The sequence below is a fragment of the Acanthopagrus latus genome, chromosome 1, assembly GCF_904848185.1.
Source record: "Acanthopagrus latus isolate v.2019 chromosome 1, fAcaLat1.1, whole genome shotgun sequence".
Lineage (NCBI taxonomy): Eukaryota > Metazoa > Chordata > Actinopteri > Spariformes > Sparidae > Acanthopagrus > Acanthopagrus latus.
This window is the reverse complement of record NC_051039.1, coordinates 6641774-6667346: the sequence shown is the minus strand read 5'-3', so window position 1 is coordinate 6667346 and position 25573 is coordinate 6641774. Positions and strand designations below refer to the sequence as shown.

General features: G+C 42.8%; 2 protein-coding genes across 21 annotated transcripts in view; one reads left to right on the top strand and one right to left on the bottom strand.

Annotated features, from left to right (window-relative positions):
• Positions 1–6338, bottom strand: part of grin2ab (glutamate receptor, ionotropic, N-methyl D-aspartate 2A, b) — a 128383-nt gene extending 122045 nt beyond the window's left edge. For 3 of the 18 annotated variants that reach the window (XM_037115224.1, XM_037115240.1, XM_037115136.1), the window contains exons 1-2: positions 5595–5717; positions 2574–2669 (exon numbers count right to left, since the gene is read on the bottom strand). The gene's annotated coding sequence lies outside the window, so the exon portion shown is untranslated. Of the gene's footprint in view, positions 1–2567; positions 2670–5428; positions 5565–5594; positions 5733–5791 lie in introns of those variants that run through there. The other 15 variants (XM_037115186.1, XM_037115204.1, XM_037115099.1 and 12 more) reach the window with 13 other exon arrangements.
• myo15ab (myosin XVAb) overlaps positions 5628–25573 on the top strand; it is a 49863-nt gene continuing 29917 nt past the window's right edge. The window contains exons 1-23 of one of the 3 annotated variants that reach the window (XM_037115069.1): positions 5631–5765; positions 6535–6605; positions 9319–9456; positions 9569–12167; positions 12591–14948; positions 15079–15198; positions 15333–15647; positions 15874–16071; positions 16272–16504; positions 17420–17813; positions 17965–18047; positions 18645–18708; positions 18826–18935; positions 20944–21018; positions 21403–21493; positions 21598–21603; positions 21693–21796; positions 22549–22612; positions 22918–23031; positions 24440–24601; positions 24720–24833; positions 24954–25012; positions 25345–25468. In XM_037115069.1, coding sequence (XP_036970964.1) covers positions 9618–12167; positions 12591–14948; positions 15079–15198; positions 15333–15647; positions 15874–16071; positions 16272–16504; positions 17420–17813; positions 17965–18047; positions 18645–18708; positions 18826–18935; positions 20944–21018; positions 21403–21493; positions 21598–21603; positions 21693–21796; positions 22549–22612; positions 22918–23031; positions 24440–24601; positions 24720–24833; positions 24954–25012; positions 25345–25468 — 7338 coding nt within the window. In that variant the 5' untranslated portion in view covers positions 5631–5765; positions 6535–6605; positions 9319–9456; positions 9569–9617. Of the gene's footprint in view, positions 5766–6534; positions 6606–8086; positions 8586–9318; positions 9457–9568; positions 12168–12590; positions 14949–15078; positions 15199–15332; positions 15648–15873; positions 16072–16271; positions 16505–17419; positions 17814–17964; positions 18048–18644; positions 18709–18825; positions 18936–20943; positions 21019–21402; positions 21494–21597; positions 21604–21692; positions 21797–22548; positions 22613–22917; positions 23032–24439; positions 24602–24719; positions 24834–24953; positions 25013–25344; positions 25469–25573 lie in introns of those variants that run through there. The other 2 variants (XM_037115077.1, XM_037115062.1) reach the window with 2 other exon arrangements.

The following is a 25573-nucleotide window of genomic DNA, read 5'->3' as shown; positions in this document are numbered from 1 at the left end:
ATTCATCACCCATTAAGGTTAAAATGCCAAGTTTATTTCAAGTGGTCTATGAAGAAATAGATTATAGAATATCTTTGTAGACCATACAGGAACAGTTAGTTTGGACTTTTCCACAGCGTGAGACTCTGTGAGGTCTGCTGAAGTCAGCCCCGCTGAATATAAATGTGTTGAACTTGGCTGCTCACAATGCATCAGCATGCCGAGAGCGAGAAAGCAATTTGATAAATTACTGCTGTACATCTTCCACGTATTGTGTATAATGTGGATAAATGTCTCAAATTGCAGCACGATTAGTCAAACCACCAAGTATGCCAAGTGGGAGGCCACAGGTGTCCCGTCTCTGCTTTGTATCAAAACATGACGGCCGACTTAGCTCTTGAATTGTTATTAATCAATCTTATAGGCTTATGAAAATCATCAGCTTTCGTATAAATTCAATTTCTGTGTTTTTGAGCGCCAAGACAGGTGTTATCTCAATTCCACAGCACCATCCCAACATGAAAGCATGATATCAGAACCGAGTGGTTCCTGATGATCAAACAATCACCTGCTGTGTAGAAAACAACACGATAATTTCATCTCAGTTGCCCCTTTGCTCTCGTATACACGACAGTAGAGTAGATCTAAAGCAGCGCTAAGCGAAAATCTGTCTGTGTTTTCCAAACACCCAGGAGGAAGAGAGAAATTCTTTAAGCTGTATCATTAAAAGCCATTTAAAGAAAAACTCTTGCATCGTGGAAGATTTGGTCTGATATGTGGATAAATAACATGGAAGCCAATTTCTAAAAACTGCAGAGAAGGCAAATACTGCTGCTTTGTATAACTTTCATTTTCACGTCATATTGACATTCATTCAGAACACTGTCTCAAATACCATCCAATGATGGGAGGTTGGCCTTCATTGAAAAAACAGCAAAACTATCAAAGAAATGTTGCTGTTAAGCCACGTCTACTGTACTTTCAGTATGTTCTCCAAAGACTCCGGATGCTCAATGTCAAATCAAAATGACTCATGAATTCATTTATTCCCCCAAGCCGACAGCACGTCAATAAGCTCCTGGTGTGAACTAAAAGCCTTGTAAAGTGTGCATTGATTTTTTAAAAATGTACATTATATCTGCCGATGACAGTCACGACTGTACATTGTACCTTGCTCTATTCAAAACAGTTTCTGCTCATGTTTCATTTTTCTCAATCTGTAAGAATACTTCTCTATACCTACACTAAATAGGTTGTGTTTTCATCCGTGTCCATTTGTTTGTTGGTTGGCTGGTCAGTGGGTTTACACAAAAACTCCTTAAGAGATTTCCACAATATTTGGATGGAGGATGGGTCTCTGAACAGAATAAACACATTTTGGTATTCTGCATTTTCATTAATTTCTCGGGGAATAATGCACGAATTTTGATGAAAAAAATTCATGTGGCTCCATGTGAATTCTATCAGCATCTGTCACATAAGTAAATCTTGACCAACTGTGGAAATACTTGTTTATATTATTTTATCTTTCACCTTCATAATCACAGTGGTGAGCATATACTTACATTTTTGATGTGACGGTAAATATTTTAGTGAATATTGTATTAGCCCCCCCATTACAGTATGTCCATTTTTTTCAAGCATGTATTATACATGTTAATTACCACATCTTTATATGTTCTGCATAAGACATTTTCCATGTTTTGTGCACATATGCAACATATTCTAGTCCGTGTTCTACCTATGCCCTCAAAATCTGAAACCAGACTTCATAAGAGATACTTTTATGTTATGAATATGCAACAGCATTACCACATGCCATGTGTTTTATATATGATGTGTGCTGTATTGTATATGATCTGTATATAATGACCTCCACCAAGGAGGTTATGTCATTGTCCGTGTCTGTTTTGTTGGTTGATCTGTGTTGGTTGATCAGCAATATGTTGCCCAGTATGTGCTGATATCAATACTTTATTTATACTTTATGAATACTTATTATGCAGAAAAAAATTCTTGAGAATCTGTTATTATTAAATTCCCAGTGAAGTGTTTAACTGGTGTCACTTTGACAATAATGTTGACTGGTAAACTGTAAAACATCCTGTCTCTCTTACATATCTTTGTCATAAGTGCTTGATAACCTTAGTTGAGGGATCATTGCCAAAAACATGTATATATCTGCATATACATTGTTTTACGTGTGTTGGTATTGGTCAAGCTGTGGTGCTGATGATGGGGTTTTTTTCATTGAGTCACTTATATAACTAAAGTTGGTGTTGCTGTCTCTTCTTTGAGGCTTCATCAAACTCTCCCCGATGCAAATATTTGACATTTCTGCCCTGTAAGGCTCCTGTAATTCACCACGTAAGTACATAAACACAATCTGCTGCGTACATTCCTCTTCAAAAATTCATCCAGCTTCTCATCCACTCTCAGACTATCCATCAATGTCAACTCAACCTTACAACCTCACACACACACACACACACACACACACACACACACACACACACACACACACACACACACACACACACACACACACACACACACACACACAGACTAACACACATAAGAATACACACCCTTACCATATCCATCTTGGAGTGGGTGTGGGAATGGTGGTGTTCTGCAGGTTGGCTCCATGCTTGTACCGCTGCTGAGCTGTTTGGGTGGCGGAATCTGTGCTGTGGATAAAACACAGATGCACTGAAGTCTCATTTTGTGTAAGGAACAGGAACAAATTCACTGCAGTTTGGAGTTCAACAGCAGTTAGGTGTGTCTCCGAGCAGGCAGGGGCTCAACATGTGACTCAAGGACACTTCGGCAGCAGCAGGGATTATTTGAAACTGATGGACACACAGCAGGACCCGCGCTACTCAGCAGTCTTGCCTCTCAGCAGTCGGCCTATCCAGGTGGAGCCTCTATAAAGTGGATGTGGATTGATGTACCCTGCTGCTTTTCTGTCTTCCTAACACTCTGCTCTCTATCTATCCATCTATCTATCTATCTATCTATCTATCTATCTATCTATCTATCTATCTATCTATCTATCTATCTATCTATCTGTCCCTCTATTTGTAATTTATCATTCTTGCCACCTTAAACACACAGACAGTGTCACACATGCACAGGTCTCTTAGTCCCAGGAGGAGCTTTCTACAGTCACCCTCTGACCCTGTGCAGAGACCATGTGTCTCAGAGCAGCTGCTCCAGCTCCAGACTCAGCTGACTCCTTCTGGAAAAAAGCTAATGTTGGTGATCCGCTCTCTGATCTCCTGCCTGCTGTCTGACCAGCAGAGCCTGGTAGTGGGAAAGCTCACGACTGCCTCAAACTCAGAAGCAGTAAGCTGGTTCTACTCTACTTTCTGTATTCACCTCGATCGAATTTGCATTTTCAGGTTGCCCTCTGTTTATTTTCAAGTAACATTTTAACACTTCGTTCCAATTATCTATTTATTATTTATATCACATATTCTCCTCTGATACTTCTTTCCTCAAAAAACAAACGCAGCTCTAGCTTGACACATTTTTCCGGCAGAAAACATTACAACCTTTCTGCAACAAGGTTTCGCTGTGTTATTCAAAAAAACAAGCTTATGCCTGCAGGATGGAGCTATTACTTTCCTTGAATGATTCACAGAGCCCAGAGCTGGACAGGGGCCTTGGAACATGCCAGACATTACAGATATTTACTGTTTCAGGGCCCTGAGCAAACTGTTGTAAGGAGGCAACAATTTCTAGCAGCAACTCTTGGCTGAAACATTAGTTTCAAAAAATTCAAATAGTTCAGGCAAGAATAAAATATCTCCGACCCTGCAGCTCTGTCAAACCACGAGAGAACCACACAGCAGGGAAGAGAGTGACACCCTTCTGATATCATTCACCTCATGGAGTTATTCTCAACCTTATTTTTATTCACCTCAGGTTGCAATTAACGCTTATCTTCAATGTCCATTAATCTGTCGATTATTTTCTCAATTAACAGATTTGTTGTTTGGTCTAAAAATGTCAGAAAATGTGAAAAATGTCAAACGGTGTGTCCCAAAGCCGTCTACAAATGTCTTGTTTTATCCACAACCCAGAAATATTCAGTTACTGTCACAGAAGTGGACAGAAGCCAGAAAACATTCACATTTTTAGAAGCTGCAATCGAAGAATATTGACGTTTCTTTCTTAAAAACAAAATACCGAAACCGATTAATTGATTATCAATGTATCATGTGACATCTGATCAATTAACCTCTTAATTGCTGAAGCTCTGTATTTGTCAACAGGTTGCATGTCTACTAGTTGTGACCAGATTTATTTGCGTTCCAACTGAATATTGGAAGAAGCAGAAACGATCCACTCATTAACTAGAGGAAGAGAAATGCAGGAAAGTCAGAAAAATAGCTGTGGAGACAGTAAGTCAGTGTAGGTACATTGGCACCATCCTGGATGATACACTTACTTTTGAGGCCAACACTGACTGCTTCAGCAATAAGGCCAATCAGAGACTGTTTTCAAGCTGAGGTGTTTTAATGTCGATGAATTACTCTTAAAAATGTGTTTTATTCATCTTTAATAAATTCATTCTTTTTTTTATCTTTCACAATCTGATCTGCTGGTTCTGGAAACTAAGCAACGTGAACAAAAATAGACTGGGAAACGTTGTTAGACACTGTCAAAAAACCATCGGCATTAATTTGAATGATAATGGCCATGTTTATCGAACCAGAGCCACTCACAGGGCAAAGGCCATTTTGGCAGACCCTCATCAATCTCTCCATGTCGCGTTTCGACTCCTGCCATCAGGGAAGTGGTATTCTTTCCCTCAGCGGCCCAAATCAAACGGATATTTTCGATAATTTGCTCCATCAGCTGCTGGGTTACTAAACAAGCTGTAGGTTCAGTTGCTATTGCACTAAACAAAAAACTGATGCACTCTTAGAGCTTTATTATTATCATTTTCATTTTACTTCTCACTGTATATTTCTATGATGACCTCCTAATGTTATATGTTATGTCACTACGTATTGAATCTTTTTAGGATGATGTGTTAACTGGTTGTGTTGACTACTGTTGCAAACCAATTTGCCAATTTGGACAATAAACACGCTCCAATCTAATCTAATCTAAAATAGCTTTCTGAGCAGAAACATGATCTTTTTGCTTTCTTCTGAGTCTCAACTGGGTGCTAATAATGTTTTCTATTTTACTGGGTGACTGACAGACAGATGCAGCTTAAGTTTTGGATGATTTAATTGCACATCACTAGTTGCATTTTCAAAGACCTGTTCGAGGAAGCCTGGTGTCTGTCAGCAGGCAGAAAATTAAAGCCCTGATTGTGGTAAGAACACAAGCTGGCAGGCTGTTGAGGCAGCCTGCACTGACCAAGATGCTGTGCAGATGCAGATATTCAAAAAAAAAAAAAAAAAGTTAACCCAAAAAACACTTCACATACGCATGTCGGTTGAAGTCTATGTGAGCCACTGTCTTGTGAACAGCTCTAAAAATAGCTCCAGCGAGCCCAAAGGCTTGATTTTTTTCTTGGGGTGGGGAGGTGGGAAGACACAAGGAGGTGTAGCATCGTGTCGCTCCACAGTTGGTTCAATATCAAAGCCAAAAACCTGTTTTGATAGCAGCCGGTCATGTGGGGGAGACGGCAAGGTCGTCTGGGTTATGGAGGAGATCCAGTGGAGATGCAGCAGTTTGTGGCTCTGTGCTGTTTTGTTTGCTGTCAGGCGGGTCCATCTGGCGGGGAACAGAAGCATTGCTCGTGATGGAGGAAGACGGTAACTGTACGTTTTCCTGTTGTAGCTCTCACCTTCATCTGTTATGCTCCATTTACCCCCCTGAGCCATAACATGACACAGTTTCCCACAGCGTGTTCAGTCCGGGGTGGGGGGGCGAGAGGAAATGTCAAAAAAAAACCAAAAAAACAAAACCCTGTACCACACAAAAGTCCCGACGACAGTCAGGTTAGTGGAGGGAAAACTAACTTATTTCCCATTAAAGTTAACGCTCAATTTCACCTGAGTACTTTAACTTATTTCGCTAGCTAGCTACCAAATTAAGCTAGGCTACGTCACTCAGCCGTTAGTCACCGACGGCAGTTTGTGAGGCTGAGAACAAGCGCTAATATTGACATTTTACACGGTAATTAATTAACTTAATTTGCTTCAAGTTTACCCGTGTTGTTTATTTAACGTTACCACAACTACTACCAGTGCGTATCACCGTGTATGTCCGACTCCGTGCCCACCCGCGGTGCTCATCAGTCCTCACCGGAGTGTGTGGAACTCAAGCCCCCGGCCGGCCACCGAAGAATAGCGGTCGTGAAATATTCATCCTCCGTTCCCGGTGGCACACTTTCCCCCCCACCCACCCTACTCTACTCTACTCTACTCTCCCTCTCTATTGACCGAAGCTTGCTGCTTCGAGCCCCGCCAGAGGAGCAGCAGATGTGAGGGACTGTGTGAGTGGTTGAGGGTTCCGAAAATGTGAACGGGATTTGTGTTTGTTTGTTTGTTTGTTTTTCTCTCTTCTGTCCTTTTTGACCTATATGAGGATGGGGAAACGTGACTACGGAGCTCCAGTGACGTGAGCACAACTCTGATGTGGGGTGTGCCGGAGGAAAGGTATGGTTTGGGGTTTTTTTTGTTTTGTTTTTTTTGGGTTGCACTCACCTACCCACCCACACATCTCCTCCCTCCCCTTCAGTCAACTCATAAACTGTGGAGAGTATCCGGTTTGCATGCACGATTTGGTTAATCTACTTCTCTCCCTCAAGATAAATGTTTACCCTGGAGTGAGACTGCCTGATGTATATCCTACAAGACTGCGTTCAGTCATTAAAAACAATGCAACATGATGAGGCAATTGATTTGTGTTGAGCCTTACACTAGCTGCAGGCCTGTAAACCTACCTGATCCATCTAACTGCAAACTATTAATAGTGCTGCAGGTGTAATACTGGTCCACTAGATAGCAGCAGATTACTTACTCTGTGTGTGTGTGTGTGTGTGTGTGTGTGTGTGTGTGTGTGTGTGTGTGTGTGTGTGTGTGTGTCAGTAAAGTGACAAAGATGGTCTACTGCTCTCCCTCAGGAGTTGAATGCGTTTGATGAGCCTCATCAAGTCCACCTCTGTCATAACTCTGCCTTTCTCTTCCGGGCACGCATCCCAGCTCCTCTGTTTTTGTCTCTTCTCTACAAATTCTATCAAAAGATGGAGGACCACCTGCCAGCAGTGATTGCTTTGGGAAGAGGGAGACTGGCTGCAACTCAGAGCTTTTCACGTTTGATAGGGTCTTTTCATTCTGCTTCAAAGGCAGATGTACGGTTAGAGACAAACCGTGGGAAATCCAGGAGAAAATACTCTTTCATCACGCTTTCCGTCTTTTTAATGCACATGTGCGCCCACTCAAAGACATAACTCTGAACAAACACACAGTGCAGCACATGCACACTCACACACATGCACACTACATGTGCTCAGTGCTGGTTGGTAATGATCAGATAGACTTACACACCAAGACCAAAAGATCAGGATCTGGCAACCCAACACCTAAGCCCTGTAAGAGGACAGCTCTGGCAATCCGACCCCTTCCTTCTGGAAGAGGAATAATTTGGTTGATGGCACTAATAATCACAGCCCTGTTACTGATCCTCTCTGGGTCTGTGTGTGTGTGTGTGAGTGTGTATGTGTGTGTTTTAGAGAGTCATTCCTCTGTTATTGATACCCAGAGCGAAGACGTCACATATCTAACAAGTGGGTGTCTCTCCTGCCTCTGCTCCTTCTCCTGCTGTTACATATGTGCAAGTAGGTTGGTGGCTGCCTCTATTGCTCATACTGATGTTGTTTAAATATAATATTTATTTGATGATCCATCACCCATTCATACACACACACACATGTGACAGTAGATTGAGGAGGAGCAGATTTAAGGTGAGGTAGCTTTAATGGTTTGACTACATGTAATACAGTGATGGTACAGAAATTACAGGTTATTAATTGTTGGATATTTGTGGATTTGATGAGCTCTTACTGCCAATCAGGCTTATCCTCTGCATCCCATGTCCGTCTCTTTTCCTCCCTCTCTCTTTCTCTTTCTCTCGACCTTTTGTATTATTTATGCCCCGCCCCCTCAGCTGCCCGCAGCTCTCAAGTTTCACCTGTAGAGCCAGATGACAAATTAAGACTCCTTATACGACTCACCACAAGGAACTCCTCAAATGCACACAAACACATACACATATACGCTCATGCAAACGCACACGCATACACACAAACAGGCAACCCATCTGCCCTTCTCTCTTTCCCCCCTCGCACACACACACTTGCTCACAGACACACACACTAGCTGTCACACACTCTGAGGAGGGCAATGTGAGCAGAGTGCTGTGTTGACTGAGGGAATGTGTTGTAGTGAGCAACAGAGGACAGAGTAGGTCAAAGGAAGAAGCTGAGTGTGACCTAAAGACTTTGTCTTGGAGCTTTTCTTTTTTTTTAAACCACTAAAGAAGGGACCTCCTGCAAGGACGCAACACATTTCAAGACTGCAGACATTCTGGGGACCACCACACTTGCTCTTCTGTACTGCTTGTCGGTGAATGTGGAGGTGATTATGATGGAGAGCTGTCTGGATGAATGAGTGTGCTGCCACAAAAGTTTGCTTTTTACTACAACTCTACAAGATAAAGGCTGGGCCATAGAGAGGGTAGAGCTTTAACTGGAGTAACAGCTGCATATTTTGTTTGCATGTTTTTACAGTTTGTATGCAGTTTCACAGAAAGCAAATGCTGCAGGGATCTCACTGTGTGGAAATTAGTAAAACCAACACAGCACAAATCTCTTTTGTTATAATTTCCTTTGAGCTTGATTATGCAGTCAATTCTTTACATACCCAAGCAGAATTAGATTAAATAATGTGTTTTGAGATCTGACACATTGAACTCTTTGACCTTAAGGACTACAGTAGAGCTGGGCAATTATTGCAAGAGATTTGCAATCTCTTGATAGGAATTGTGTAACACCATATAAGAGTCAGAGCTCTCTCAATTAAAGAATTCTGAGTTGAACTACACAAATAGCAAGATAGAGCTTAGAAAGCTTCCAGGTGTGGAACTCCAGATCAAGATCCAGAGGGTAGGAGATAATTTAGTAGTAGGATTAATTGTTTGTTTGAGACATCACTGATGTGTATAGAACAGTTTGTGGTGCAAAGAAATAGGCACTGACGTAATATCTTTGTTAAAACATTTTAACACAGTTCCTAAGAGTCTGTGTGTATACATTTGTCTCTATGTGGGGTGTGAGTTAAAGATTGCTTACTGGTATGTATATCTGGACAGGAGCCTTCATGGGGACTAGATTTGTGCAGTGCACAACTGCTTTGGCCAGGTGGACCTGTCCTCACACAGATACTGAACCTGCATATAGGGCTGGTACAAAGTCAACGAGGCATATCTAACCCAAGGGATCTTTTAAAGGTCAGACTCCAGATCATATTTTCTTGATATATCACATCATATTTTGTTCATGCTGAACTTAAAATGTAGTACTGTGTTTCAAACATTTGATATGAAATGTGTGTGTTTACAGCACTGAATCCTGAAGAGAGGGCATGGTGTGCTCCTAGCCACTTATCAAAATGCCTGGCAAGAAAGACGCCAAGAAGGACGCAAAGAAGAGTGCAAAAGCTGAACCAGAGAAAAAGAAAGAGGAGGAAAAGAAAGGGAAGGATGATAAAAAGGGAGGAAAAGATGATAAGAAACCTGGCAAGGATGATAAGAAAGGTGGAAAGGATGATAAGAAAGCCGGGAAAGATGACAAGAAAGGGGGTAAGAAGGGAAAAGAGGAGCCACCCAAGGGAAAAGACGATGGAAAGAAAGGAAAAGACAAAGGAAAGGGTAAGAAAGTGGAGTCTGAGGAGGAAGAGGAGGAGCTTCTGAGTGATGAAGAAGAGGATGAAGAATTAAGTGAAGATGAGGAGGATGAAGAGGAAGACTCAGAGGATGACAGGAGAGGGAAGGGGCGGGGGGGCAAGGGGGCTAAGGGAAAGAAAGGGGGGAAATCTAGACGTGATGAATACTCAGAAGATGAGGAGGATGAAGAGGAAGAAGAGGAGGATGACGAGTATGAAGAGGATTACAAATCCAAAAAGAAATCTAAAGATGACCGACACCATAAAGGAGGGAAATCTGATGCTGATGCAAAGAAGAAGAAAGGCAAAAAGAAAGAGGAAGCTCCTCAGCTTCCTATAAAGGAAATCCCCAAAAAAGGTCTGAAGAACATGTCTCGGATGTTCATGAAGTTTTCTGGTTTCAAGAGGCGCAGGAACAGCAGAAAGAAGCTGAAAAGTACATCACGTTTGTTCCTGGGTTTAGGAAAGAGAAAGAACCGTCTTGCTAAGAAGAAACGCCGCAAGTCCATACTGAAAAACACCTCTCGATTCATGATGAGGTTTAAGGGCAGCAAAAAGAGGAAAAAGGAGAAAGAGGCCAAAGAAAAGGCGGCAGCAAATGGTGGGAAAAAGCCAACCTATATGTTGCTTCGTCTGGGAGGTGGGGGACAATCAAATGAGAGGAAGGGGGGCTTCTTCAAAGGCTTATTTAGTAAAAAAGTTGGTGACGGGCCATCTGACGACTTCAAGAACAGAAGTGTGTTGCTGGGTAAGGTTGCCGCCGCAACTAACTGGCTTACCAAACGCTTCCTGTCCACTAAAATGCGAGGAAATGCAGGTCACCATGGCTGGGGTGGGCGCAGAGCGCATAGCCGACAGGCCAGCTCCAGAGGTTATCACAATGGTTACCATAATGATGGTTATGAGCATGAGGAGGATGCTTATGGATATGACCAGCGACATTCAGTCCGCCACAAAGGTTATGGAGGCTATGATGATGGTTATGGAGATGAGGCAACTGCAGCATATGGAGGCCAGAGTCAGTTTGGTTTCTATGACAATGGAGCAGGGGCAGCAGACTATCAAGACCTGGGTTACTACGAGGAAGAAGGATTTTATGATCCAAATGCAGAATATTATGAAGGTGGTCTTTATGATGAGGACATGGGGGAATACTATGACCCTTATTCCTCTGCCCAGGGCTACTATAACAACCAGGAAGCTGATTACTATGGTTATCAACAACAACAGGCAATTTATGATGATGAAGATCTTGACTTCTACGCACTAATGGGTGAGGGCCATATGTATGGAGGAGAGGTGGATGGATTCCTTGACCCTCAGGCTCAGGTTTACTACGATGAAAATAGTCAAGGAGTTTACTACAATGAAGGACAAGGGGGTTACCTTGATAATGGACAGGCAGATTATTATGAGAACCCTTACGCAGCAACGATGGGAATGCAAGGGGGATTTCCAACAGACTATCAATTAAGTTATACTGATGCTGGCATGCCCTACCAAGACAACAGCTCCCAGCAGGCCATTGGATTCCAATCAGGAGCCCAACAGGTCTTTGGCTTTGGAGGGCAAGGGATGGATCAGGTACAGGGCCTGTATGGGGACCAGTATGCAGACCAGTTGAATCAATATGGTGATGATACTGGTGGAGTTCAGGGAGGAGAGATGACCTTTAGAGTTCCTAGACCTCAAGTGCGGCTATTTGGAAAAGAGCGTCTGGATGTACCCCTGCCCCCTCCACCTACTTTGCCACCTGATCCAGAATTTGAAGACATGTCAGAAATCCAGTATGAAGATCAGATTCCTCTTGCACCCAGTCAATTTGGTGACATGATGTCATTACAGCAACAAATGGGAATGCCACCGCAACAACAAATGATGATGTCTCCTCAAGAACAAATGATGTTGTCTCAACAGCAATCTATGATGCCCTCACTGGCAATACCACCACAGCAACATGTGATGTCACCACAGCAACATGTGATGTCACCACAGCAACAAATGATGTCACAACAGCAGCAAATGATGCCACAACAGCATCAAATGATGTCACAACAGCACCAAATGATGTTACATGAACAAACTATGTCCGGCCAGATGATGCCATCACAGATTATGTCACCGCAGCAACAAATGATGTTACCACAGCAGCAGATGACACCCCAGCAATCGATGTCACCACAGCAGCAGATGATGTCACACCAAATGATGTCACCACATGAGCAGATGTTGTTGCCACAGCAACAGACAATGTCTCCACAAATGTTTTCACCTCAGGTAAATCTAGCTTTTTTGTTTCATTGATTATACGTACCTATAGTCTGTAGTACATGAGTTTCACAGAAGGGAAAATCTGGCAACTTCAACCTGATTCTCATTGTAAACTCCATGTTGATTGACATTCCTTTTTAAGGAGTCTCTATCAACTAACTTGCAGTTTTTACAATTAGTATTGTTTTTTAGTTAGGAACAGAATTTCACTTTGCAGTTTCGGTGCATGCTAAATTGAATTGTATCCTTGATATGTGATCCACAAAACATTCACCTGTAGATCTTGTTTTTCATAACATATTAATGTTACCCTAAATTGTCAGCCTATATCCTATTTTCAGCACTATTTTTGTATTTTCACCACATGTTTTACTCTCTAAGGTGTTTCCATTTAAAATATATTAAACATTATTTTGTTGTGTTTTCCAGCAACAGATGATGGCAGACCCAATGATGATGTCACAGCAACAGGGTTATGGCCAAGTGCCGATTCCTACTCCAACTGCCATGATTATCAAGCAAGCAAGTATGTCCCCCCTTCCAGCAAGGCGCATGCAGCCCTCTCCTACTCCATCCCGGCGCTCTGTCATCATGCCCTCCCCACAGATGCAACGCCATCCCTCTGCCATGGCTTCCCCTGTACCTTCTCCTATGCTTCCACAGAGGCGCAGCCCATCCCCACAACCGTCCATGAGGAGTGGGTTCATTAATGCCCAAAGGCCCCCCTCAGTCATGTCGAGACGGATTTCACCTCCTTCCTCCCCTATGGCTTCCCCCCTTGCCCATCGTAGAATGCAACCTCAGAGATCACCGTCTCCACTAGCTCGCGGTCCCTCACCCCGTCACTCTCCCCGTGCCTCCATGATCCAGCGAAGTCCTCCACCCTCACCAAGAGCATCAATGAGACAACATTCTCCACCTTCCTCACCCCGTGCTTCCATGAGAAGGCGAAGTCCCCCACCCTCTGTTAGTCCAGCCCGTAGCCCGTTTGGAGGAAGAAAGATGCGTGGGCCAGTCTCCCCTTCCCTCTCCCCTGGTCATGCATCTCCCCCTCTTTCTCCACAGCTCAGTAGAAGACCATCTCCCTCTCCCTCCCCGTCTCGCCGCAGTCTATCCCCTGCAGGTCCCCGACCTGCCCCATTATCTCCTACCCTCTCTCGCCGCTCAACTCGACTGCTTAGGGACCCCACACCATTGGTCCGGCCTAGGAGGGGAGGAAATGTGCCCTTAGGTACAGTCAGGCCCTCCCCTATGGGTCTTAGAGGGCGCCCAGTTCCCCCACCCACCCAAAATGTACGTCCATTCCGTGCATCCTCCATACGAAGCAATAGGTCATCTGTTCTCACAGTGGATTCCCTCCATTCCTCCCCTTTTCACTCTCCTCAGATGGTCCATCGTGCTCCGCTGGGGAGGAGAGAATCTGGCAGATTTCATCCTCGTCCTATAGCCCGAGGTCGTCCCCTCATGGTCCAGCAGTCTATAAGAAGGATGCCTCCAGCTTCTCCGCAGCCCTCCCTTAAACACATGTCATATCCTGCATCTCCACGCTTGTCTCCACGACTTTCTCGTCAGTCGTCCCCACTTCTGTCCCCTCGAGTTGCCCATCAACCCACTTATGCATCAGAGGCCTATGTCTCCAGTTCCTATACTGATCCTTATACTGAGCAGACACATCAGTTTGTTGCCCCCTCTTCTCCTATGTTATCTGGTGCTTTGCAGAATCAGGCTATTCGACAAGCCTCTTTCTCTTCCCCCCTTGGCCCTGAGCCAGCCCAGGTGGTAGGCGGGGGTGAGCTGACTGCTGAATATGTAGAACATTATGTTCCCTCCTCCCCCTTGCTTTCTGGAGCAATGCAAAACCAGGCCATACGGGACGCATCCTATGTCTCCTCACTGCAGAGGCCAATGTCCCCCTATGAACAGCCTTTGCCCCCTTCTTCCCCAATGCTTTCTGGAGCAATGCAAAACCAGGCCATAAGGGATGCATCCTATGTTTCCTCACTGCAGAGACCAATGTCCCTTTATGAGCAGCCTTTGCCCCCTTCTTCCCCAATGCTTTCTGGAGCAATCCAAAACCAGGCCATACGGGATGCATCCTATGTTTCCACACTGCAGAGGCCAATGTCCCCTTATGAACAGCCTTTGCCCCCTTCTTCCCCAATGCTTTCTGGAGCTTTGCAAAACCAGGCAGTGAGAGGAGCCTCCTATGCATCTCCTTTTCAAAGGCCTCAGTCTCCATATGCCCCATCTGTACCTTCATCTCCAATGCTCTCTGGAGCGATGAGACATGGTCAAGCACTTAGAGGTGTGGCTTCTTATCAGACTCCACAGCTCCGTTCGCCATATGGACCAACTGTTGTTACTCCATATGATTATATATCTGAGCCTGGCCCAGCGCCACTGCTTCATGATGCCCTACAGAACCGGTCTGGTTTGCGGAATGTCTCATCTCTAAGATCCCCAATGATGCAGCGCCGTAACCCTTATGCACCAGCTGGACCTCAGCTCAACAGTGCTCTTCAGCAGAACCCAAGCCTCCGCCAAGCATCCTATCAGACACCTATGCAACTCAGGCGGTCCCCATATGGACCCCCACAACCCACTTCCCCAATGTTAGGAAGTGCCTTACAAAATCCACAGCTGATGCAGGCATCATACCGGCTGCCAGATGGAACCTTGGTGTCACCATATGCAGAGTCACGTTCGTCCCCATTGCTTGGCAATGCCTTGCAGAACCAGCAAGTCCGTGGAGCCTCATACATCTTACCTGATGGATCAGTTATCAGGGTAGGTATAAAAGAAAGTTGTCAAAACAACAATACAACCTGTGATGTATAACTGTGTAAATATGGAACAACAACAATTGTTTTATTACAGTTCTGCTCTTCTATATTGCTCCCCACCCCTACCTACACAGGACCCACGAGCACCCCAGAAGCCCATGTCTCCCAACCTCTCCAGAGCTCTTCAGAATCAGAATGTCAAGACTGCTTCATATACTCTCCCTGATGGCACCATTGTAGACCCTAGACAGCAAGTAACCCATGACTCATGATTCTTTTTTCAAAGTGTTTTATTGTATTCCCTTTTTCTCTCTCACTACTGTTATTAAAATGTATAAGTTGAAGTTGACTAATATTTTTTACTTCTCTGTTGTCTGTGCTCATTCAGCAACCTATTTCCCCAAACCTGGCTAAGGCCCTTACTAACCCAGCTCTGCGGGAAGCCTCCTATTCTCTCCCTGATGGAACCATTGTGATTGAACCCAAAAATAAGTCCCCGAACCTTGCAGCAGCTCTTCAGAACCCATATCTGAAAAGTGCATCTTACACCTTGCCCGATGGTACTATCATCATAGATCCACGGAAACCGGTTTCTCCAAATCTCTCCAGTGCTCTTCAAAACTCTGCTCTGAGGAGCGCATCCTTCACACTACCTGAAGGGGTTCAAGACCCCAATATACCTATTTCACCAAACCTCGCTAAGGTTAGCTATTGATTCAAGCTCTTTGTTTCTGTTTCTGTTTCTGATTATTTTCACACCACTTGTTGCTTTTTTGTGAGTGTTAGTCTATTACTCTATCCTTCCTTAATTGATGCAGACCTTTTTATGCTTATAATAATTAGTAAGCTGCTGCTTTATTTCTTCTGTCAATTAATGGAACTACAGTTGTTTAACCTTACTTTAACTAAAAACAGCTTTTAATCCTCAGGCCCTCAGTAACCCAGCCTTGAAAGGAGCTTCATACACACTCCCAGATGGCACTATTATAGTGGACCCAAGGAAACCAAAGAGCCCCAACCTGGCAGCAGCCCTGCAGAATCCCTATCTAAAGGGTGTGTCCTACACCCTGCCTGATGGAACTATCATCATTGACCCAAGGAAACCACTTGCTCCCGACCTGTCTAAAGTGTGTAAATGTCCCTTTATTTGTCTTCACTCCAGAACCTGTTTATTTAATTGACTCTTTTTTCACTAACATGGTCTCTGTTTGTTTGAAAATCAAACAGTGTTTTAGACTTGAAATATAAAGTTTGATATCAATGATTTGTATAATTTGGCAAATTTTAATTATAGCCTTAAATAATGACCTTGTACCTTGCCCTGCAGGCTCTTACAAATGAGAACCTTCGTAATGCATCATATCGGCTCCCTGATGGTACCTTGGTTATCCCTGGCCAAAAGCCCAACCTCTCCTCTGCTTTGAGGCAAAACAGGGCAATGCGGTCCACAGGTCTCTATCACCTGTCAGAGAACTCTGTACTGTCCGGGGCACCCAAACCCAGCCCTCCCAACCTTGCCTCTGCACTGCAGAAGGAGGAGCTCCAAGGTGTCCGTTACAGGTAGGGAGCTATACTAGGACAGAGAATTACCTAATTGGTTTGTCTAGGTGTGGCACAGAGTAACCTTTGGAGAAATCATGCCTATTATTAACATTTTGCTACAGAAAAATAAACCATTAGCTGTTTGGACAAATAGTTCCAGGAACTAAGGGGGAAGAGAAGCTAAACTCAGAAACTAAACTAAATCACTTAAAGTCCCCTTTTGCATTCCTGTTGGCAATTTACACACAACTAACTGACAATACTTGCATGACTCTGAGGTTTGAGTTTGATATAGAAACTGGAATCTCCCAATCATCAAATGAGACAACCAGTTTTGATGGCTATTCATTTCTGCCATAGAATTTAACAAAGTGATCTGCAAACAGAAGTATATTTCTTGTCATTCACTTTGTGCTCCCCTCACTCTGCTCTCTCTCTCTCTCTCTCTCTCTCTCTCTCTCTCTCTCTCTCTCTGTCTCTCTGTCTCTCTCTCTCTTTCTCTCTCTCTCTCTCATCAACTCCCTTTCCCTACCATCTTTCTCTTTAATGCTTGTCTTTCACATTATGTGCTTTATCTTGCTCATTGTGAAGGCAGCAAGAAAGGTTTTTTTCAGTAAACACAAAGATATGTCCTTATCCTGATATTAATACTGGGGTATTACAGTCCTTGTTTTATGAATGATGCAGTACACAAGTGGTACACAAGTTGCAGAGGTGTTCAACTTTAAAAAAATCTGCGATATTCCATCTATTCCAGTAGAAATGCAGTCATGGTTCCTGAATCTAAAGGTTCTTAGTCCTCTGGGAAAGCAGCATGAATTGGAATTTATTCCTCAATGACAAAATTCCACCCCAAAAAATTCTGTTCTTGGTCAATGTTGTATACCCTGTGATATATTTTTTAATTGAAGAGAATCATCCCTTGCTCCACAGACTGCCGGATGGCTCTCTTCTCACTCGTCGGTTCCACAACCCAAGCCTGTCTGAAGCCATCCAAAACCAGCATCTTCGCTATGCCTCATACAGGGTGCCAACAGGCCTGCAGGGAAAGGATGATTGCTATGCTGTTGTTCCTCCCTATGGGCCACGCTCAGGACACTGGGCCAGGAATGCCCGAGGAGGAGGGGAAGGAGAGGAAGATGTTTGGGCAGCTGAAAGAGTTTTACCACATGGGACAGTCCAAAATTTGTCAAAATGGTCCATGTACAGAGAAGATGGGGTGTTAGAAGGATATTCACCCACACCTCGATTTGTGGATGGAAAGCCTCAGGACACAGACTGGACTCCTGACATACAGAGAGTACCTGGTCAAAGCTGGTATGACAAGGTAGCTAAATGTATTAATTCATGTGTTTATTCCTAAGTTTTTTTCTAGATATTATGTCAACTCTGCATCAAGTAATGACGATATCCCTCGAGCTTTGACAATGTTGCATGACAATGTTGGACTGATTACAAACCATTATGTGTGTGTCCAGATCTACTCCATCCTAAGCATGCCCACAGCAGGCCACAGAGTGAAACGTTGGGCTGAGGGAATGGAGGACATGACACAGCTGCCGTAAGCAGAATCCAGTATTAGCAAAAAGCCTCACAGCTCATTCATTCAAGCCACATACTTACACGCATTTTGTTGCACCATCTTAGAGCAGCACAGCTCATTCCAATGCCTATCCTTTTAGTTTCTTGAAGAATTAATTTTTGGTTTTTCATGTGTGTATGTGCATGTGCGTGTGTCAGCATGCCTGTAGGCTTTTAAAATCCTTGAAAAACTGTAGAGTTCAGAAATAAATCCCCAGCATTAAGTATGTTAAGTATATGAATATTGTATTAAAATGCAACACCCAAGCAGATCTCTGTCGAATGATCATCACTTCACATCCTGAGGAATCCCCCGCAGATAGATAGATATTTGTGTTATTTCAACAGCAGTTTGAAAGAAATTAATCCGTAATCATTTCCTGACATGCACCCGAGTAGAAACTCTCTCTGATGCCTGATTTTGACTTCACATAATTTTATCAGTTCTTACAGAGATCTTGGGTGTCATTGAAAAGTAATTAATTTTGGATGTCAAAGTGAGTGTGGGAATCCTGCTCCAGTGTGACAATATGTGCTCTGTAAATGTGTGTTTAATTTCCTCTGTGTTTAATTTCAGTGAGCTGAATGAGACCACGGTTCTGATGAACCTGAAGAAGCGCTACGATCAGGAGCTTGTATATGTAAGCTTCATTTTTCATATGCAAACTGAATAACTAATATCATCAAATGTCATGGACACTCCTTGCTACATCCACACTCCATCTTGTCCTTTCTCTCTATTTTATTCTGCCACACAGACCTACATAGGCAGCATCCTTGTGTCCGTGAATCCCTACAAGTTGCTCAACATTTATGGGACAGACATGGTGCTTCAGTATGCAGGCCGCGGCTTGAGCGACAACCCTCCGTAAGGCCTGGGAGTGTGTTCGTGTTTGTGTTAGACCTGGGCAGTTAGTCCCTGAACTTTTTTCCTCCTTTTCCTTCCTTCCATGTGAGGTTATGTTTTCAGTCAAGCAGGTTCAAGCAGGTAGGTGAAAAAATCGTCCGAACCTATCAAGAAAAAGTTCATGATAGCAAGGCTCCAGCGAAAGTACTTTCTAGAAGATTTCAACATAGCAATACAAGTCATTCTTGATATTCTCCCCTTTTATTTTGCATCTATGGCATTGATGTGAATGAAAACATATTTTCCCTAACCATCCGATCACTGTCTCTCACTATGTGTGTTTTAAAAGCTCTCCAGGTTCAAAAGCAGATTGAAAAATTCTAAAGATTTTAATCTTAAGATAATAGTACTTAAATGGTGGCGCAGCTTGGATGTAAGCTGTCCAGTTTTGAACAGAATATACAAACAAAACTTTCTAACATTTAACTTTAACACAAAAAATATGCCACACTACAGATGCACAATATATTGTTTCATCATCAACATTGATTTTTGCACATATGCAATCTTCACATCACAGGACGTGTAATGTAAAGCTGAATGAACTCAAATGAGTAATGCTACGACTTTTTTGCTGTTTGATACAAAGGGGAATTTTGCACACTTTTAAACTTTTCATGTTTAATCTACAGTGGAAGTCTGATATTACATAATTTTGTCCAATTTAATGGTTCTTGGAAACATCAGAGTTTGTTTCATGAGTGACATGCAGGCTCTGCATTCACAGCAAAACCACCAATTATTCTTGATCGATTTATCAAACAAAGCAGATCTTATTTTGGTTGTTTGATAAGATGCACTCCCCTACAAAATCATCTCAGGCACTCTAGAATGATTAAATTCTTCCAAGTAGAGCTACTCAACTTAATCCGGTGAAAACTTCAGTATTTCTTTCATATGACAATATTTATCGCACAAAACAAAAATGTTGCCATGTAATTTTTATCCATTTTTGTGCATCCCTACCACACACTATAGCCCTCTTAAGTGAAAGTTATTGGCACATCTACAAGGGACATTCCAAGCTAATTCTCCTTTTCAGACTTACCTATATATAGAGAGACAGTTTGTTTAAATTCACAAACTCTGGTCATATAATAGTCACATGATACCAGTGAATAATAAAACCCATAAATAACACAAAGGTTGTTTTACATACAAAGAAAATGCTAAGAAAAAAGCACAAGTACATGTAATGCAAAGAATAATAGCTAAGGTCTTCACAGCACACATTAATTAGATCATACTATCAACCCAGATCTAACTCCTGATTTCCCTTTAACACTTAGGGACAGGAATTATATATATCCAGCTAAGGAGAAATCATACATATGGAATAAACCCATGTACACAAATCAAAGTAAATGGCATTGTTTATGACATCACCATACTGATCTGATCAAATCCACAGAGAGTCTGATGTTGCCCTGAGCAAATCAACATCACAAAAATGGCCTGATACCAAAATCCTAACTCTGACCTCTTGGTGTGAGAATACCCAGTAGATACATTCAAAATAGTTCTCTCCTCAGGAGCAGAGAGTCAAGGTCACCTTCTCTATCAGGCATTTAATAACCTTGATGTAGATATATATCACAGTGGATGTGTTGTGAGGGGTTGTTAGCAAAGTGAACTTGATGCGCCACGATTAAAAATTCAACCTTTAACTGTAACCTTTGAGTCTATGTGTTCCTGTGCGTGATTGTTCTGTTGTACTACATCTGTCTACATATGTTGTTAGCTGTGCTCTGAGACACAGTTCGGAGGTAAATAGAGGTGTAAATGCCAGCACTCTCAGGTGTTAGCAAGAGGCTCTTGTTACACTGCTGTTGGTTGGTTGCCAAGGGAGAGTTTGGTTATGGAATTCACCACCACTTCACATCCACACACAGTCACTCACACACACAAACACACAAGCAGTGAGCATACAAATGTTTTACTTAATTAAAAATGTTCTGTTGTGTTGCAGTCATCTTTTTGCCATTGCTAATATCTCATATACCACCATGATGGATGCCAAAAAGGACCAGTGTATTGTGATCAGGTATGAGACCCAGCAACACTTCGACAAAACCCTAAGATACTGTCTTTTAAACAGAGAAGTGCTATTTGTTTAGTGTTTAAAGGTCTCAAAGCAAATAGGGAACAGCATATCATCACAGTACCGCTAACTGCTGCTAACTGGAGCTGCGCTTAGCTAATTGACCCAGTTAGCTGTGAAGCTAGTTGTTTAGACTAGGACAGCTCAAGATTAGCTGATTAGCATGATAACTTCATTGGATATTTCTGGAACACGGGTCGATTACTTAAAAAAACAACAATTTGTAAAATATTTTTGTCACTTGTCCCACAATGTGCAACATCTTCTTTATAATAAAAAAAAACAAGTGTTGTAAAAGATTCAAGTGAACTGTTTGTGTAATTACAGCGGAGAAAGCGGGTCAGGAAAGACTGAAGCAACTAAACTGATCCTGCGTTACCTGACAGCCATACATCACAAATCCAACGTCCCACAACAGGTAGATATGCTGTATATTATCTACACGCATGTTGGCAAATACACTGTGGTCATCTAAACTGATACTGTTATTGCTCTCCCTTCTTCTCTACCATCGCTCATCAGATTGAGGTAAGGATTCTGCTTTTTAGTTCTCAAGAAAATCACAACTCTTATCGAAGGTTGCCATGGTAACATTAATGTCTATGGTGATTGGTCAGATCTTAGAGGCCACACCCCTGTTGGAGTCTTTCGGGAATGCCAAAACAGTGCGCAATGACAACTCTTCACGCTTTGGCAAATACACGCAGATCTACATGGAGGAGTGAGTAGCAACGATCTCTACCAATGTTGTTAAGAACTTTTGAAACCAAACTGAGTTGGAATAAAATCCCATCGACCTTGATATCGCAGAAATTGAGACAACAGACATTATTTTTAGAGCCTGACAAATATATTGGTTGGGCAATAAAATCAACCGATATTGGCCTATCACAGATATATTAGTGTCTGTGCCTATGTTGCCTGATATGCAGCAATGTAAAAACTGTAGTTAATTATAACATAAATGATTTCTATTTCTATATCCTGGAAAGTGTAAAAATGCACCTGGGTATTCACTTTATTTAATCCCATTTCACCAGGCTACTTGCTATAGTAATGAGCTGCCATAGTTTATGTATTAAATATTCCCATTTAAATCTGATCAGACATTTTATTTGTCTACAACAAGAGTACATAATGAGCGTTTCTCTGGGACAAATCCAAACCCTTGAAAAGCTAACAAGCAGTTTGTACGTTAGCTTGACTCTGAATAGGCTTCTGGTCACACTTGTCTGCATGCCTGAGGACACACACACACACACACAAAGTGGGCTAAGTGGAGAATATGCTGACATGTCCCAGTAACACAGTTAGATGAGTAGCTGATCTTCTGCTAGAACTGTGAAAGAGAAGCTCTGAGCACATTACACATGCATGACCTGTTACTTAACTCGGACTTGTGTGTGTGTGTGTGTGTGTGTGTGTGTGTGTGTGTGTGTGTGTGTGTGTGTTTGTGTGTGTGTGGTCTGCAAGGGGTGTAATCAGCGGTGCCATAACGTCTCAGTACCTGTTGGAGAAGTCCCGCATTGTCTTTCAGGTGAAAAAACTCACACACATGGACTCAGACACACGCACACACACACAAAGCAGGTCAGGTTGGAGTCTTCTTACCACTGAGTCATGGTGAGAAAGAGGAGATTGTAGAGGCAGAGGTAGCATGAGGTGTCAAACATGTTGCACTCTGTCCCTTCATCAGTCATTCATCCTCCACGTCTTTTCCGCTGCAGTATTTCATTTCAGTTCAAGCGCCGCCACAGATCAAAATCTTTGAATATGTATCGAATGTGTGTGACGTTGATTTATGTATGACATGTGAGTGTGCGTGTGTGTTTCCATCCACAGGCCAAATCGGAGAGGAACTATCACATCTTCTATGAGATGTTGGCAGGTCTTCCTCCTAATGAGAAGCACTCACTCTACCTGCAGGAAGCTGAGACTTACTACTATCTGAATCAGGTGCTCAGAGGAATATGTAATACACTCCCGTCCACACACACACATACCTAAAACAGAGAGCACAGATAAGGAGTGGTCACTGTAATCAATTTCACAGTCACATTAACAAATGAGATGTCAATTTTTTGAAAATGTGATATTTATTCTACCCAGTGATTAATGGCACAAACTTAAAACTCATTGTGGTCCCAAATACAGGGTAAGGGATAAATATTGAGTGATAAATGCAGCTTGCTGATTTTCTTTTTAATATTTATATGTTGGTTGTTACTAGTGTGTATATCTTGGAATGTGGCTGGATGTTTGTATTGCTCCATCAACAGAGGTTGCAAACCATTTTGGCCCCCTTATGTTGTCTACTGTGAGTCATGACTGGTTTAGGGTTTTTACCTTGTTATTGTTTCACTGAGGCCTAAAGAGCTAAAACAACATTTCACAATGAGGAAAGGGTAGAAATTAATTGTCTTATGTCACAGTGTGGCTCAATGGATGGCAGTGTTTGCTGGTTGTTCGGCTTGGATTGAAATGTCTCAGTAACTCTAAAATGGATTACAGTGAAATCCAACAGATGATGAATTCTGCAAATGTTGGGGATCCCTTGACTTTTCCTCTCGTGCCGCCATGAGTTTGACTCTTTTGTCTATTTTTGAAATGTCTGTACAACTATTGGATGAACCTTTGGTGAAAACATCCCAGTCAGCCTCAACTGTACTTTGGTTTTAGTGGCTATTACCCAGTGTGTAGAAAATGATAAATATATTTGCTAAACATCAACATGTCAGGGCACTGTATATTCCCCTCTTCCCCCGTGCCATTTCCAGCTTTTTTTAATCAGATATATTCTTGATTACAAATGGCTGTAGTAGCAAGAATGGTCTGAAAATAATGGCAAATGAAGTTTAATCATAGCAACAGTTTGTATATCCTGACAAATACAGACTTCTGCCTCCTGGTGGTATGGAGAGGTACTTCCTCTCACACAGGCACAGAACAAGTTAGTTGGTGGAAATCTTTGCATTGAGTTCACGCAACAGTCAGCCTTTGTTACCAGTAGTTCTTTGGTCTCACTTTGGTGTGTCTGGGCCCTAAGTATTGTCATTACGAACATGTAAGTGTGTCGACATTGCCATTTAGAAAGCAGTATCTGTTGAATCTGCTGTTGTTACACCAGTAGCCACAACCAGCAGTGATGTCACAGCATACTGACATGCCCTGACCTGTAAACTGTCTACATCACTGCATGAAGGTGAGAAGTTGAAGTCTTTGAGGTCGGCAAAAACACAACTTTCAGCGGCTGATAATTTGCTCTTTAATTAGAGCTGTGATTACACAGGCCGAGGGTATGTTTGTTGCTGTTGATAACGTTGTATGGGTGTGTGTGGTGTGATGTGTGTGTGCGTGATTGCAGGGAGGGGATTGTACTATCGAGGGGAAGGATGATGGGGAGGACTTCAGGCGTCTGCTGAACGCCATGGACATCTTGTGTTTCACTCCGGAGGAGCAAAACGGCATCTACAGACTGCTGTCCTCTGTCCTTCATCTGGGCAACGTCTACTTCCAGCCGCACCAGGTCACTCATACACACACACACACAAATAGGCTACATAAATGCATTTCCTTTCACGGCTGAATGATAATGATGATGTTGATAGATGATGGTGATAATGAATGTCTCTGTGTCCCTGCAGGCTGAGGGTCAGGAGGTTGCGTCGGTGGTTAGCGCGCAGGAGATTAGGGTTGTAGCTGAGCTGCTACAGGTCTCACCAGAAGGTCTGCAAAAGTCTGTCACCTTCAAAATGACAGTGAGCAGAACACTCTTCGTATAAACAATCACACCCTCACACACAGACATAAGATATAAGGATTATACTGTCATGATTAAAAAAGAAGTTGTTAGATAACAGATGTGTTTGACCCTCCAGGATACAGGAAGGGAGAAGATCTTTACTCCGCTCACAGTGGAGAGTGCTGTGGATGCCAGGTGAGTGAGTTAGTGAATCAAAGTCTGAATATAGTATCTGTTAAATTAAATACTACGCGCCCACTTCTGGAACAACCTGAAATAAGATACTGATCTGACAGTCTTGTTGGAGGCTTTTTAATGTCCTCATTTCCCTCCCCCCAACTCTAAAATCATACCAGGAGACTACTGAGAGGGAGTGAAGAGTCTTTGATATTCTCTTCCAATGTTTGGTAGAGGCATGTGAGGACAAAGGATGTCAGGGCTGGGGGAGCGATTTTTCAGATGTCCTCTGTTTCCATAGGAACCGGGTTTTCTGTTTCCATAGAAACCTTATTGTGTGTTTTTCATAGAGATGCCGTTGCCAAGATCCTGTACTCGCTGCTGTTTAGTTGGCTGACAGAGCGCATCAACGGGCGGGTCTACCCTCGCAACGAAGCCCTCTCCATCTCCATATTGGACATATATGGATTTGAGGTCAAGCTGAAGATTGATCTCGCTCAGTAATGTTACAGCGCTGATGCGACTGAGCGGTGTTTGCTAACACCCCCACTCTCCATATGTTTTCTCTCTTTACCCTCC